Here is a 15,643-nt window from a genome sequence, read left to right on the forward strand (position 1 = left end):
GGCAGGCAGTTAGTTACCTGAGAGTAGGTAGATCAGTGGACTACAAGAGCGCTCACCAGCGGCCCAATTGAAATCTACAAGCTGTCAGCTGCAAATAGCTGACGGTACTTGTAGGCATTCATTCACAGAAAACTGTGAATTAATGACATGGCCTTGTGGGTGGAGCAGATGCTGGAACATGTTACATGCTCCACCCTAAAAATGGGTGGAAAATTTAACATGTTCCAAAGGTGAACTTCTCCTTTAAGTACCGTTTTCTTAAATCTCTGCGCTACTCTGCAGCAAGATTTCCATATCTAAAATTCCAAGATATAAGCACCTACATCGACTACTACAAGGGTTCCCCAATCTTCCTGGTGTAGGCTCCATTTCTTGAACATTTGAGAATGCAGCAGAATTGGCAAAGACCCAGCTACAATGGAAGTAGTGAGACTACAAGAAAAGGAAATGTGGAGGCCAAAACTGAGGAGAGGACATCTCGACTCCAGAATCGCCAAGGAATGTAGGAAAAAAAGAGCCAGCCAATCACTCAAAGTCCACCTATGGATGTTCTGTAATATCAGCATTTGATGGACTGACACTTTACTAACATGCACAAAAGTAAACAGTCTGCATGGACCCATGACAGTAAGTACACAGTATTCAACCAACTCTGGAATCTATTGATCACTGTAACTGTATTTTGGCTTTATTATATCTGCCGATTAGTATGGCAAATACAAGCAAATCAAGTTGGGTTATTCAGTAAGGCAGTGTAATGCCTAATACACACGATAAGAATATGTCCGTTTTCTTTTGGCATGCTAGTCTCATATCGAAAACCAATAGGTTGCTAAAGTTATGAAAATTCTCATACGACAGAATACAACTTTGGAAGTGATGTAATGTGTTGTATTGCAATGTATTCTTTCATTTGCAAGCACGGGGGTTCTTGGACACATTATCTATTGTGATCACCTTTCATAAGCTGTGTACTAACCATCAGATTATCGTACGATCGCTCCAAAAGCTGTATTTTTTGTCCGATTTTCTCATCGCGTGCAATAGGCATAAAGAGATGGTTTAACAATGTACAGCAATCAACCACGTTTCAGTTTACTGCAAAAAGGATTTGCGATTACTGTACTTTGCTGAATAAGCAGCGTTTCCACAACCCAGCGAATGCCCGTGATTGGATAGCAAATGTATTGCAAACAGGCAGGAGTACAGTTTCACTAACATAGAAGACTCTGATTGCTTATTCTATGACAGGATCTGGAGAATATGACCCGCTACTAGCCACAAACAGAGGAAAACACACTGCTTTGGAACACTATGCACATAATTAATAAAACATTACAACAGTGACATTCTTAGCAGTGGTTAAAAGGGTAGTGAAATTGTCATCTGCAACAATGGCTAGTTATTGCTCCTTTTGCATCGCATAATGCTTTAAAATTAGATTGCATCACAACACTTAAAATGGTTGTAAACCTCATTCATGAAATATGAACAAAGCATATACCTCTATAATGTGCACTTGTCTCAATTAAGAGTACCAAGGCCCCTTTCACACTGGGGCGGTGGGTGCGTCGGCGGTAAGGCGCTGCTATTTTTAGCAGCGCTTTACTGTCAATTTCGCTGCACTAATCGGCCACTAGCGGAGCGCTTTTTACCCCCGCTAGCGGGCGAAAAAGGGTTAAAACCAACAGCAAAGCACGGCTGCCGGCGGTATAACCGCGGTGCCCATTCATTTCAATGGGCAGGAGCAGTATACACACCGCTCCAAAGATGCTGCTAGCAGGACTTTTTTTAGCGTCCTGCCAGCACACCGCTCCAGTGTGAAGAGCCGCTTTTTCAGGGCACTATTTTTAGCGTTATAGCGCCTGCAAAGCGCACCAGTGTGAAAGGGGCCTAAGTGGCTGCTTTGTTCCTCTGCTATTAGCATGAATCACTTCTGACAAGCTTTCCTGACACCAAGAGAAACATGGTGACAAGGAGAGACCTGGTTTCCCTCAAGTTCTCCGCCCCCTATTTTTTGACAGCTCACGCAAGCTTTATAAATTGTGGACCGAATGGATGTAGAGAATAGAGGACCAGAGACAAACAGGTGCAACTTATGTAGGAGGATTTGTTGAGGCCAGTCACTTCACTTGATATATGTAAGGGTTTACACCCACTTTAAAGGAAACAACTCTGCTCACTTTGTTGCTATAAAGAGGAGAAAGGTAATAAAGTTTAGGGTTTTAATACTGTGTCTGCTTTGAGAAGATTTTCTGTCACTTGCACTTGAATCAATAAGACAGGAAATCAGGGGAATTTTTTTTTCAACATCTGAAAAGATGATGACATTTTCCCAATAGGGGTACGGGTTTAGAATAAAACTTTCTAACCCTTCTCCACTATATACAAAGCCAAAAATAATATTAATTTCAGCGGGTGTCTGCACCCATTCTAATTACACATTAAGAAATGATGGAATTAAAATACACAAACTATGATGTATTGGCCAAATTGTCGAGAGGCCCAAACATAGATACGAGTGATTATAAGCATGACAACTGCAACCTCAGACAAGCCCTTCGTCAATACTCTGCAGGACAATTTTTTGCTTTTGGATTAAATGACTCCTGCCACCTCGGCTTGTACCAGAATTCCCTGCAATGGCTGGCGCAGGGGTTGGATGCATTACTTCTTCTCCAAACAAGCTCATTTTTGCATCCATTTCTATTGCTTTAGCCAAGTTAAAGGCATAGGATTCCAAAGATGAACTTGAAATATTTTCCTCTTCCGAGCCTTTGCTGACATCTGTTGAAACTAAAACAAACATTCTCATATTAGAAACATAAAATGTTCCAAGAATGAATATCTACAGATTTATAACCAAACAGCAAAATACAGAATATACAGAAGGCTTAGACATGCAAAGTTAGTGAAATAATGGACTGCTTCCCAAAGCACTCCAAGAATCAAGTTTGTGAGTGTTTATGTACAGATTTATTTATACTGGACACTGGTTCAACCAACCCATCACGGGTGACTAGGGGGTTATGTTCCAACTCACTACTTCCATGGGCTGGTTCACAGTAGATCTAGTGGGTTCAAAATTCATAGTCCCAGCAAAAATGTGGAATTCTTTGTTACAATACACCGATAACAGCGGTACTAAAAAGCAAACATTTACAGTATTACATTGCACTTTTCGAATTAGATTTGATAGCTGAATTACTTTTCTTTTTTTTAGCCAGTAAATCTATTGTTTTTCAGCAGAACAAACTGTCCTGCAGGTATAGCAGTTACAAGGATAAGACTTATACTCTTACAATGATCAGCTTTTATTTATTGTAAAGTCTTTAACCCAAAAGAAAAAAAAGGAAATGCTGTAACTGCCTATAGAGTATTAGCTGGAGTTTGTCTTCAGTGTATTTAAATTTACTAGTCCATCCAACACTCCCCTCCCCCCCAGACTGACAATGCTGTTGTCCAAATGTGCCCCACGTGCTCCTTCATCCAGAGTGGAGGCACTCTAATACAGGTGGTGTATTACTAACCAGATCACCAGGTGAAAACATAGGGGATAAAAAAGAAAACCAACACAGCCACCACGTTCAAAGAATGGTAAGCTACAATATATTACATTTTAGTTTTTTGGTTTAATCCTGCTTTAACCCTTAAACTATGAGCAGCAGGGTTACAATAGCCAATAATGGTGGCTTTGTCATGTTGTAGACCGCTCCCTATTAAAGGGTGGGATCCCAGCAGCCATGTTTTAGTGGGTTTTGGAGTAGTTTAGAGAGCGGACATCTATAGGTAGGGAGATTTAGTTGTAATAAGGTGCTATAGTGCAATCAATTACTGTGAAACCACATAACCCCTCCCACTTATATACCTAAACGTTCTGACCGTGTGAACGTTGCCTAATCGTTAATACATCGTTAAAATGTATACTTTTTAATGCAGGCAGTGCAAGTACCTGAATTTGACTTGGTAACAACCTCCTATAGTCAATTCACAGCAGAGCTCTTATTGATAGAGGGAGAAGCAGCACCAGGAACTAGTTATTTGTTCTGCAGTGCTCGTGTGCTTACAGTGATAGGAGACAACAAAAAAGTGGCAAAGAAGCAAGCTCATCAGTCTTCCAATTTAACTTTCACTGTCCAGTCACAGGCTGGGGGTGGGACAAGACTAGTAATTGTAATTTAAAGTCACCTGTCAGCACAGGTTCACTTGATTGTACAACATACCTGATAATGTGACAACTGCAACATGACTGCTCTCCTGGCCACTGCAAGTATGAACACACATATACGTGTGTATGAAAATCTGCTCTCACCCTCCTTCCACCTCTTGCTGCAATTTCTTCCTATAGCTCGTAAGCTACAACACATGCGAGATGTCAAGAAGAACCACCACCAGCATTGTTGGAGCAGGTATTCAACCCATCCAACTGGTTAAACACTTGCACAGAATAGCGAGTAATGAGTAATCGGCCTTTCAAGACTGTTGGATATCAAATCTTTGTACTATCAGGTATGTTGAACATACAGGTGGGTTAACAGATTGCTTTTAACTGTAGAAAAGATAAATCAATGTTCCTGCTCTGCTAGACAGCGCTGTGTTGGGTGGACAGAAACAGCTCTCACATGCATTTCATATACATAAACTGTTTGCCAGGAGTGCAAGGTAAAATATTATTAAAAAAACATTTAAAGTACCATTTTTTTGTTCAACTTCATCTTCAAATGTAACAGAACTTTTCCTTCTTGAATAGAGAAGACGTGGGTGCTGGGCACTATCAGAGCTGAAGTCATCAAGCAGCATTACATCAGTACCTACATAGCAGAGAAGTACAAAAATTAGAAGGGCAATCACATTTTCGTTAAAACAAGAACAAATATGGATAAAGTATTCTATTCAAGACTCACAGCAGTGGCATTCCACAATCACTGGACACAGAAGCCAATTCAAGTTTAGAGATCGGGTTAAAGTCCCCTTACAGACTTACCATCCAGACTTTCTATTCAGTGGCCTGAAACACTCCAGGTAATGCAATAGCATGTGTCAGTAGTGAGCGTCACGCCACTGCTGGACCTGACAACACAGTAACCCACTTTTTCCCTATCAGACAACAAAATAAAAGCACAATACACTTCACAGTAGAAGTAGAATTATACGCATATATCCTCTGTGAAACTGAAAAGGTTTAACACCTTGTGATGGCTGTATTAAATTTCTTTTTTAGGCTTTCTTTTATTTTCGCCTGGTGATCCAGCCAATAAGTCTGATGTTTTTAAAAAGAAAAAGCTCTTCTGTAGATGTAGCAGTTACAGGGATGATTAACCACTTCAGATCCTCGCTTCAGATCCCAAATGACAGCTACAGCGCGGATCTGCTTTGCTGGGAGGCCATCAATAGACATCCTCCCCTTCGCACGCTCCCCTGCAGGGCGCCGCTGTGATCACCGAGTCTCTGAGACTCGGGCGATCACAGATCTGAGTAGGGGGCCCAATCCCGGCCCCTTACCACGTGATCAGCTGTCAGCCAATGACAGCTGATCACGTGATGTAAACAAAAGCTTGGTAATCATTTTTTTTTCTCCTCACGCTGGTAGCACAAGGAGAAAAAAAAAGCCGATCACCGACTTATGTGCAAGGGACATCGGTCCCGAAGAGGCAGAGGAAATTCTGCCTCATCTGTGCCCACCGTTATCGCCTGCCAGTGCCCACAGTGCCACCTATCAATGCCCACCAGTGGTGCCAATCAGTGCCACCTAGCACTGCTGCCTATCAGTGCCGATCACTGCCACCTCTCAGTGCCGTCACCTTGTGCAGAGGAAGACAGTCGCCGTGGAGGGGTGAGTGCAGAGGAAGACAGTCGCCGTGGAGGGGTGAGTGCAGAGGAAGACAGTCGCCGTGGAGGGGTGAGTGCAGAGGAAGACAGTCGCCGTGGAGGGGTGAGTGCAGAGGAAGACAGTCGCCGTGGAGGGGTGAGTGCAGAGGAAGACAGTCGCCGTGGAGGGGTGAGTGCAGAGGAAGACAGTCGCCGTGGAGGGGTGAGTGCAGAGGAAGACAGTCGCCGTGGAGGGGTGAGTGCGGGAGGGGGGTTGTCACCGTAGAGAGAGACTGGGCGTGGGTGGACCTTGAGTGTTACCGTCCCCAAATAAGTCACTGGGTCTTACGGTCTTTGGCAAGATATCAGAGGGCTAAACAGACTCCCATATCTTTTTTTTTTTTGAGACAGAGAAAGAGACTGAAGATAGTCCTCTTCTCTGTATCACTTTACTTGAATGAAGGGAATTTGTCTAGTGTGAACCGGCACTTAGAGGAACATAAAGCAGGTGGATTGGAGTTCAGAGTGCAAAATAAAATAATCCAAAGCTGAAGTGTCTTCAGATTCCAGCCATTGTATAAAATTACAATATTCTCAGTTATTAGTTATTATGAATAAACATGATAGTGCAAAAAACATCAAGGCACTCTGGAGCAGAATGCTGTGTAATATCTTTTTAGTTTGGGGTTGCTACAATTGGGTAGGCTGGAATCAGAGGGAGCCCGTGTTGGGTTCCCCCCAAGCAAACGCAAAATAATGCTTATTGATTTAAGGCTACTGAGCTGTATTCAAAAGATTAAAAAATACTTCTTACAATATTAGCTTGGCTTATGTTTGTTCTATGAACACATTTATCAGTGCAATATTCTATAAATTATTCGAGTATGCTCTGCTCCAGAGGAATCGTTACCACCATGTTACTTATTATAATATGCAAATGAAAAAAGTACCATACCAGAATCATTTGAATAGCTGACTCCAGTATTTGTTGTAGTGCTTTGGTGGTCGGAGTCCTTCCCGCTGGCCATCAGAGCAGTTAGATGTGGAGATAACCCAAGATCTAGAAAATGAAATTGTAACATTATTAGAACCAAAATAACCCACAACATATATGCTTTGGTAGTTTCAGACTTCCAGTTTTGGCCTTGGATTCTTCAAATTAGTAACACAGAGTCCTAACCACACAGAGTCCTAACCACGAGATATAAGCACTGTTACCCATAAGAGTGCATCACAAAATGTACTTTCATCAAATAAGTCTTGAAAAAATACTGGTGTTGTAAGATAGGTCAAAAGCAAAGAGTTACTCTTTCATGCAGTTACCTCTTTCATGGTAACTGCAATGTTGTGCAGGGTAAATACAGCAACTAAAAGAAGAGGAAGATTAGAAGGAAGAGGATGAAAAGAAAGAAGAGTAAGAAAAAGGCGGAGGAATCGCAAGGAGGAGGACAGGGAAAAAGAAAAAAAAAGAGGAAGAGGAAGGGAAAGAAAGACGAGGGGGAGAAAGGCGAGAAAGGCGCGGAAAAGAAAGAAGGCGTCCGAGGATGAAAAGGCGTCCGTGATTGGCGGAACACTGAACACAGTGTCTGCGGGGATGGGTGAGGATGAGAGAACGTTCGTGATAAGCGTTTCTCAGCAGACAGAGTTCCGCCTATCACAGAAGGGACAGGAGGAGACAGCGAGTTTTAAACGAAGGCTGCGGGCAACCATTCTCTAATTTTAGGTACACTGACTCGAGTCAGTAAAAATGTCAATAAAAGCCCTTGACACTTATACCTTAAAAAAAGCTCGCAAAATCCTATAATCCACTCTATTACAATAGAAAATAATGTACTATGTTTGTGTTTCTGCAATATAAAATGAAGGGAAGAGAGCTCTGGCGGGTCACAGAAGCGCAAAGCGGCGCTGTAACGAAGGTATTTGGCAAAATTATATTACAGAAATACACACATTGTACATTATATAATACTGTAATAGAGTGGATTATAGGATTTTACAAGCATTTTACCTTAGTTCACACTGGGCATCCCTGTCAGGCAGGGAGGGAGAGGCAAAGAGAATTCAGCACATTACATGGCAAGACCTACCCCAAAAATAAGCCCTACTGTGTCTTTTGTTGTCAAAATTAATATAAGACCCGGGCTTATTTTCAGAGAAAAATAGTAATTATACTTCAGTATGCTATAGTAACATCTGACAAAAAAAGATCTAAAAACACTAAAGCAGCAGACTTTGTGAAAATTATTTTTGTGTCAACCTCAAAACTTTTGGCCACGGGCGGCTGTATACATTAAAAACCTCTTACAACAGCACCAGCACTGCTTTGTATCCATAAAAGTTTCTACTGCAATGTTTTTTGGGCTTTTGACTGGATCACCATTGACAATGCAAGTCAATGAGAATGCTGAAAAATACTTACACTAGTAGTTTCTTCTGTGTATTTCAAGCACTGTGTTTTAGCTGGGCTCAGCCTTTGCTTGGTCATCTGAAAAGCTTAAAAAGGCCATCACCAAGCCATTCATTTCAACCAAAACCTTTCCATAAGATATGTGAATTTTAATAATTTCTTTGCATGGTGTTTTATGCTGTGCATGGCCACTTTGGATGTGATATCAGCAACAACCCCAGCAGAATCTCAGTTGTCGCTCAAGTGACACTCTATAGCAGGGCTCAAAATTTCAAGTCCAGAGCCACTAGCCAGGCCTTAAGAGTTACTTGCCAAAAGCAGTTTCCCCTTTTCTACCGAACCTGTCCCTAAGTCTGCACCTAAACCCACCCTCGTAAATAATTTCATGAAATTACACTGTTAAATGTTTTATGCAGAATTAAAGCGGAGGTTCACCCAAAAAATAAATGTTTAACATTAGATTCAGCCGAGTTGTCATAATGACAATCGGCTGTTTTTTTTTTTTTTTTTATCCCCGTACATACCGTATTTTCACCACCGCTTCCGGGTATGTCTTCTGGGCGTTCCTAATTGATTGACAGACTTCTGACCGTCGCATACTGCGCGTCAAGAGTTGCCGAAAGAAGCCGAACGTCGGTGCGCAAGCGCCGTATAGAGCCGCACCGACGTTCGGCTTCTTTCGGCAACTCGTGACGCGCTGTATGCGACGGTCGGAAGCCTGTCAATCAGATAGGAACGCCCAGTCCCGCAGAAGACATACCCGGAAGCGGCGGTGAAAATACGGTATGTACAGGGATAAAAAAAAAAAAGAACAGCCGATTGTCATTATGACAACTCGGCTGAATGTAATGTTAAAACATTTTTTGGGGGTGAACCCCCGCTTTAAGTTCCAAAAATAAATATTAAAGCGGGAGTTCACCCGGAATTTTTTTTTTAACATTAGATTCATGCTCATTTTGTCTAGGGCAGGGATATGCAATTAGCGGACCTCCAGCTGTTGCAAAACTACAAGTTCCATCATGCCTCTGCCTCTGGGTGTCATGCTTGTGGCTGTCAGTCTTGCTATGCCTCATGGGACTTGTAGTTCTGCAACAGCTGGAGGTCCGCTAATTGCATATCCCTGGTCTAGGGGAAATCAGCTAGTTTTTTTTAAAAACGAAGCAGTACTTACCGTTTTAGAGAGCGATCTTCTTCGCCGCTTCCGGGTATGGTCTTTGGGACTGGGCGTTCCTATTTGATTGACCGGCCGGATCCTGTGCCTCCGTGCGCCCCCCACCTCCCCCGCCGCGCGAACGCGGTGGGCCCATGTCGGCCGGTAATTGAGGCTGCGGCTTCACGGCCTTGTAGGCCGCAAAGCTGCGCCCTCAATTACCGGCCGCCGCGGGCTCCAGGTCACAATTTCTTGTCGCAATTGCGACCTGGCGCCCGGGGATTGTCGACCACTGACATAAAGCTTATCAGTGCAGCCTATTATTGCAGCCTATCATTGCCCATCAGTGCAGTGCCGATTATAACCCAAAGAACACTATCCCTACAGTCAAGCACTGAGGTGGAAGCATTATGCTGCTTTGGGGCTGTTTCTCTGCTAAAAAGGTACAGGCCAACTTTGCTGCATTGAAGGGCCAATGAACGATGCCGATGTATGGTAAAATCTTGGATGAGAACCTTCTTTCCTCAGCCAGAACACTGAAAATGGGTCTTCCAGCATTACAATGACCCAAAACATACAAGCAACAAAAGAGTGGTTTAAGAAAAATGTAAATTTTTAACATTAGATTGAGGCTCATTTTGTCAAGGGGAATCGGGTAGTTTTTTTTAAAACGAAGCAGTACTTACCGTTTTAGAGAGCGATCTTCTCCGCCGCTTCCGGGTATGGGCTGCGGGACTGGGCGTTCCTATTTGATTGACAGTCTTCCGACAGGCTTCCGACGGTCGCATCTATCGCGTCACGATTTTCCAAAAGTAGCCGAACGTCGGTGCGCAGGCCCTGTATAGAGCCGCACCGACGTTAGGCTTCTTTCGGCTACTCGTGACGCGATGTATGCGACCGTCGGAAGCCTGTCAATCAAAATAGGAACGCCCAGTCCCGAAGACCATACCCGGAAGCGGCGGAGAAGATCGCTCTCTAAAACGGTAAGTACTGCTTCGTTTTTAAAAAAAACTACCCGATTCCCCTAGACAAAATGAGCATCAATCTAATGTTAAAAAAAAAATTTGGGTGAACTCCCGCTTTAAGGTCATGGAGTGGCCTAGCCAGTCTCCAGACTATAATCCTTTAAAAAAGTTATGGAAAAAAGTTATGGAGGGAGCTGAAACTTCGAGTTGCCAAGTGACAGGCAAAAAGCCTGAAGTATTTAGAGAAAATCTGTAAAGAGTGGAGCAAAATTCCTCCAGAGAGGTGTACAAATCTGGTAACCAACTACAAGAAACGTTTTCCCTCTGTGCTTACCAACAAGAGTTTCTCCACCAAGTACCAAGTCATGTTTTGCCTGGAGGATCAAAAATACTTACAGTGCCTTGAAAGTATTCATACCCCTTAAAATTTTCCACATTTTGTCATGTTACAATCCAAAACTTAAATGTTGGGGATTTTATGTGATAGACCAACACAAAGTGGCACATAATTGTGAAGTGGAAGAAAAATGATAAATGGGTTTTCAAAATGTTTTACAAAAACAATTTGAAACGTGTGGCGTGCATTTGTATTCAGCCCTCCCAAGTCAATACTTTGTAGAACCACCTTTGCTCAAATTACAGCTGCAAGTCTTTTTGGGGATGTCTCTACCAGCTTTGCACATCTAGGAGAGTGACATTTTTCCCATTCTTCTTTGCAAAATTGCTCAAGCTCTGTCAGATTGGATGGAGAGCGACTGTAAACAGCAATATTCTCCCCACAACATGATGCTGCCACCGCCACGTTTCACAGTGGGGATGGTGTGTTCAGGGTGATGCGCAGTGTTAGTTTTCCGCCACATATAGCATTTTGCTTTTAGGCCAAAAAGTTACATTTTGGTCTCATCTGACCAGCACATTCTTCCACATGAAACAGAAAAATGGCACCACATCCAGAAATAAAATACATTTTTTGGGGGAAAATCCATAAAATCAAGAAACGTGACATACATTGACCCAATAAGGTGCTCAGTGGATGCATTTCACACAAACCTGCTTACTCATCACTAAAATACCCCCAAATGTGTATGTTCATTTGTAGCAAAAAGTCAATAGAGGAGACCAATCGGGGGCCAAGAACCGCAAAGCCTCACCTGGTCTGGCAATCACCAAATGGCTAAACATGAATCAATTTGCAACAGATGAAACACAACAGTGCAAAGAAAAATCCAAGGTTTCAGTGTGAAATGGAACTATACATAAAAATGAAAAAAATAACATGAAACCTAATACGTTGTTTATAAACATATGTGAAAATAAACGAAATGTGAGAATGAAAACAATAAAGCCTAATGAAATATGTGCAAACATTGAAATCTAATGTATGGTGCATCCATGTAAAATGGACGCTCGGGTGTATAAAACAAATAAGATATATATATAAACGAAGTGAATGGTGTATATAGCATTAGACGTTTATGACTAAACCAGTGTCAAAGGAAAACACCCTATCAAAAACACACATGTGACGCATATAGGGACAAAGAGTGTGTGTGTGTTTATTTTTTTATCTATTTATTATATTTTATATATATATATATATATATATCCATCCATGTTTAGCCATTTGGCGATTGCCAGACCAGGTGAGGCTTTGCGGTTCTTGGCTCCCAATTGATTTTCCGGAGTGGCGATGACGTCACTCCCGCGCAAGGGACCGGCAGGTCCCTGTGCATGCGCGAAAACACTGCATTAACCCAGTTAATGCCATTCACAAAAACGGCACCGCTCAGTGCACCTGCGCGGTTGTCTATGGCGCGCATGCGCCGTAGACAGCGGTGCCCGTTTCTGTGAAAATATCTCCTTAACCCTGTAGGTTAAGGAGATATTTCTTGCACCTACAGATAAGCTTTAATCTAGGCTTACCTGTAGGTGCAAGTTGCAAGAGTGGGTTTACAGCCACTTTTAAAGGGGTTGTAAACATTTGTGCTTTTTCACCTTAAAGTGTTAGCTAAATGGCTTATTTTACCTTACTGCAGTCCTGGTTTCATGTCCTCATTGTTCGTTTTTGCTCCGATGTTGCTGTAATCCTACTCTGTTTTACTTACCTGAGCCCCGAATTTCAGATGGCGTGACTCCGCGCCATTTTTACCATGCCTGAATGCCTGACCGACTCTTCATTGGATAGATTGATAGCAGCGCAGCCACTGGCTCCCGCTGCTGTCAATCAGATCCAATGACGTGGCTGAGTCATACAATCGGCGGCTATGGACGCCGATTGTATGGCACGGAGCGCGCCGCAAGGCAACCCCCTCGGGAGAGAACTTCCCAGAGGGGGTTAGTGCAACGGAATGACCCGTGACAACCAGAGACTTTTGAGGGATGGGGGGTACTCCTGTGCCAGCGTCACTAATGACTCTTGGGTCTAGGGTCACCCTGTGCCCCTTTTGGGCATAGGGTGACTGGGAAATATTAATTATAACTTACATGAGATGGGACATTACTGATAATTCATGTTTTGCAGGATCTTGGAATATTACAGTTTGATTTCATTCTGACCCACAACCGGTCAATAAGAGTGTCTCCTTCAATGTGAGGACACATGCTTTTGAAGGGGTAATTGGGTCTGCTCCAAGACCTTTCATTATGTATGCTAATAACACTGTTTGTGTGAAGATACAATTGATGATAGGTATGTGTTGTGAGTTAGCAGTCCAAGGGTCAGATGTCTCCTTTCAGTGATAGGGAATTAGCATGTCAATTATGTATAGTAAAGGAATGTACTTGTCAACTGTAGTAATTATGTTAGATCGGTGCCAAAACGTCTGACATAGAAATGTGTATTATGCAGGTGAATCACTTAGTATCGGAGTCCGGACGTCTGGGGATAATTAACTCAACTGAATGTCATTGTCTAAGAGTGTGTATTGAAGTGCCTTGTGGGTGGAGTTGATTCATTGTTCACTTGGTTTCTAAAACTGTATATAAGAAAGCTAAGTTACCATTAAAAGTGTTCATACATTTTGACTCAGAGAACGGAGCTTGTCTCGTTTATTCTGGGGAAATCCATATGGATCGTGTCTGTTGGATGGTTGGAGTGTCAGATAAGCTGTTGTGGTTGATGGAATGGGAATATTGTAAACGGTGGTGACCGTTACAGTTAGCTCTTGCGGTGAGGAGCTGCGAGAGCCGCCATGGGACCCCAGAAGAGGACGATCTGGGCCACTCTGTGCAAAACGAACTGCACAGTGGAAGTAAGTATGATATGTTTGTCATTTAAAAAAAGGGGTTTGAATGGCTATTAAAAGGTAACCATCTTCACCTGTGATCTGTTTGCTTGTAATTAGTGTGTCAATGAGTTTCTGGACTCCTGACAGACCCTTACATCTTTCATCCAGTGCTGCACTGATGTTTCTGGATTGTGAGTCATGAGGAAAGCAAAAGAATTGTCAAAGGATCGGCGAAAAAGGCAGTTGAACTGTATAAAACAGGAAAAGGGTTTGTAAAACTTATGAGCACAACTGTATGTCATGTACCCTGATTTTATGGAATTCTCAATTGAAAAAATGAATTTTATTTCCGGATGTGCCACCATTTTTCTCTGTTTCAATTGAATTTCAATAGGCACCCGGATTCTTCCAGCAGCTCATCAGATCCCAACAGGTGGCTTTGAGCGGTGTGCACCCAGCTCTTTCTCTCACCTTCTTCCACATGTTTGCTGTGTCCCCCACATCGCTTCTCGCAAACTGCAAACGGGACTTCTTATGGCTTTCTTTCAGGGCTCAAGTTCTGCGGGAACGTGTGGGAACGGAGTCCCTGCACTTTTTTCACAGCAGGAACGCAGTTCCCTTTGCAGGACTAGAGCAGCCGAGCCGCCCGAGCCAATCCTTCACTAAGCGGCAATGCCCAGCTCGAGTCACTGTCAGGGGCAGGCGAACCTTAGTAATCCTTTATATTACTGGCCGCTTCCTGTATTCGGATTCATCGGGTAGTGTGCTGGTATTCCGTCACTTCTTTGATGCTGCAATGTCTCCTGGGAGCTTTTGTCATTGTTCCCAGGAGACATTGCGGAGGTCTGCCGCGAGTTATCGCAGGATTTAGAAAGAACGGCCAGTAAAATAAAGGATTACTAAGGTACAGTAGGTCGGAAAAAAAAAGTTCCCACAATTTTTTTCCCAGGACTTGACCCCTGCTTTCTTTCAACAATGACTTTCTTCTTGCCACTCTTCCATAAAGACCAGATTTGTGGAGTGCATGACTAATAGCTGTCCTGTGGGCAGATTCTCCCACCTGAGCTGTAGATCTCTGAAGCTCCTCCGGAAATACCATGGGCCTCTTGGCTGCTTCTCTGATGAATGATCTCCTTGCCGGTCTGACAGTTTAGGTGTATGGCCATGTGCATTTGTGTCATATTCTTTCCATTTTCATATGATGGATTGAACAGTGCTCAGTGAGAGGTTCAAAGATTGTTTTTTGTTTTTTTATGTAATCTAACCCTGCCTTAAAACTTCTCCACAACTTCATCCCTGGTGTGTTCCTTGGCTTTTATGATGCTATTTGTTTACTAATGTTCTCTAACAAACCTCTGAGGCTTCGTACACACCACCAGATCTATCCGCTGGGATTTATCCCCGGATCAATTCCAGCGGATAGATCCGGTGGTGTGTACGTCCGAGCAGACATTTATCGGCGGAAAAGAATCCAGCCGACGGATTTCCAGCGGATAAAAATTTCTTAGCATGCTAAGAAATCTAGCCGCTGGAATCCTGTCCAGCGGATTGATCCGGTGGTCTGTACAGACTCACCGGATCAATCCGTCCGCTCCTCTCCCTCGCATGCGTCGTAATGATTCGACGCATGCGTGGAAGTCTTTATCTTCCAGCGTCGCGCGCGTCATCAGATCAAAATCCGCCAGAGGATTTATCCGCTGGAACGGTCCGGAGGACCGTTTCCAGCGGATAATCCTCTCGTGTGTATGGGGCCTGAAGGCTTCACAAAACAGCTGTATTTATACTGAGATTAAATTACACACAGGTGGACTCTATTTACTAATTAGGTGACTTCTGAGGGCAATTGGTTCCACTAGATTTTAGTTAGGGGTATCACAGTAAAGGGGGCTAAATACAAATGCATGCCACACTCTTCACATATTTACTGTATTTATTGGCGTATAAACACTCACTTTTTTTTCCTTGAAAATAGAGGGTAAACTGTGCCTGCGTGTTATACGCAGGGGGTCAGGGAAAGTTTTTTTCCTGAAACTTCCCTCTTAAAGTTAGGGTGCGTGTTATACACCGATAAATTCGGTATTTATAA

The 15,643-nt window shown here is 43.0% G+C and overlaps 1 protein-coding gene across 1 annotated transcript in view; it reads right to left on the reverse strand.

Annotated features, from left to right (window-relative positions):
- Positions 1 to 1,898: 1,898 nt before the first annotated feature.
- Positions 1,899 to 15,643, reverse strand: part of GPR161 (G protein-coupled receptor 161) — a 38,335-nt gene continuing 24,590 nt past the window's right edge. The window contains exons 4-6 of the mRNA XM_040337358.1: positions 6,764 to 6,868; positions 4,695 to 4,811; positions 1,899 to 2,796 (exon numbers count right to left, since the gene is read on the reverse strand). Coding sequence (XP_040193292.1) covers positions 2,549 to 2,796; positions 4,695 to 4,811; positions 6,764 to 6,868 — 470 coding nt within the window. The 3' untranslated portion in view covers positions 1,899 to 2,548. The remainder of the gene's footprint in view (positions 2,797 to 4,694; positions 4,812 to 6,763; positions 6,869 to 15,643) is intronic.

This window comes from Rana temporaria, chromosome 2 (assembly GCF_905171775.1).
Source record: "Rana temporaria chromosome 2, aRanTem1.1, whole genome shotgun sequence".
In the NCBI taxonomy this organism is placed as follows: Eukaryota; Metazoa; Chordata; class Amphibia; order Anura; family Ranidae; genus Rana; species Rana temporaria.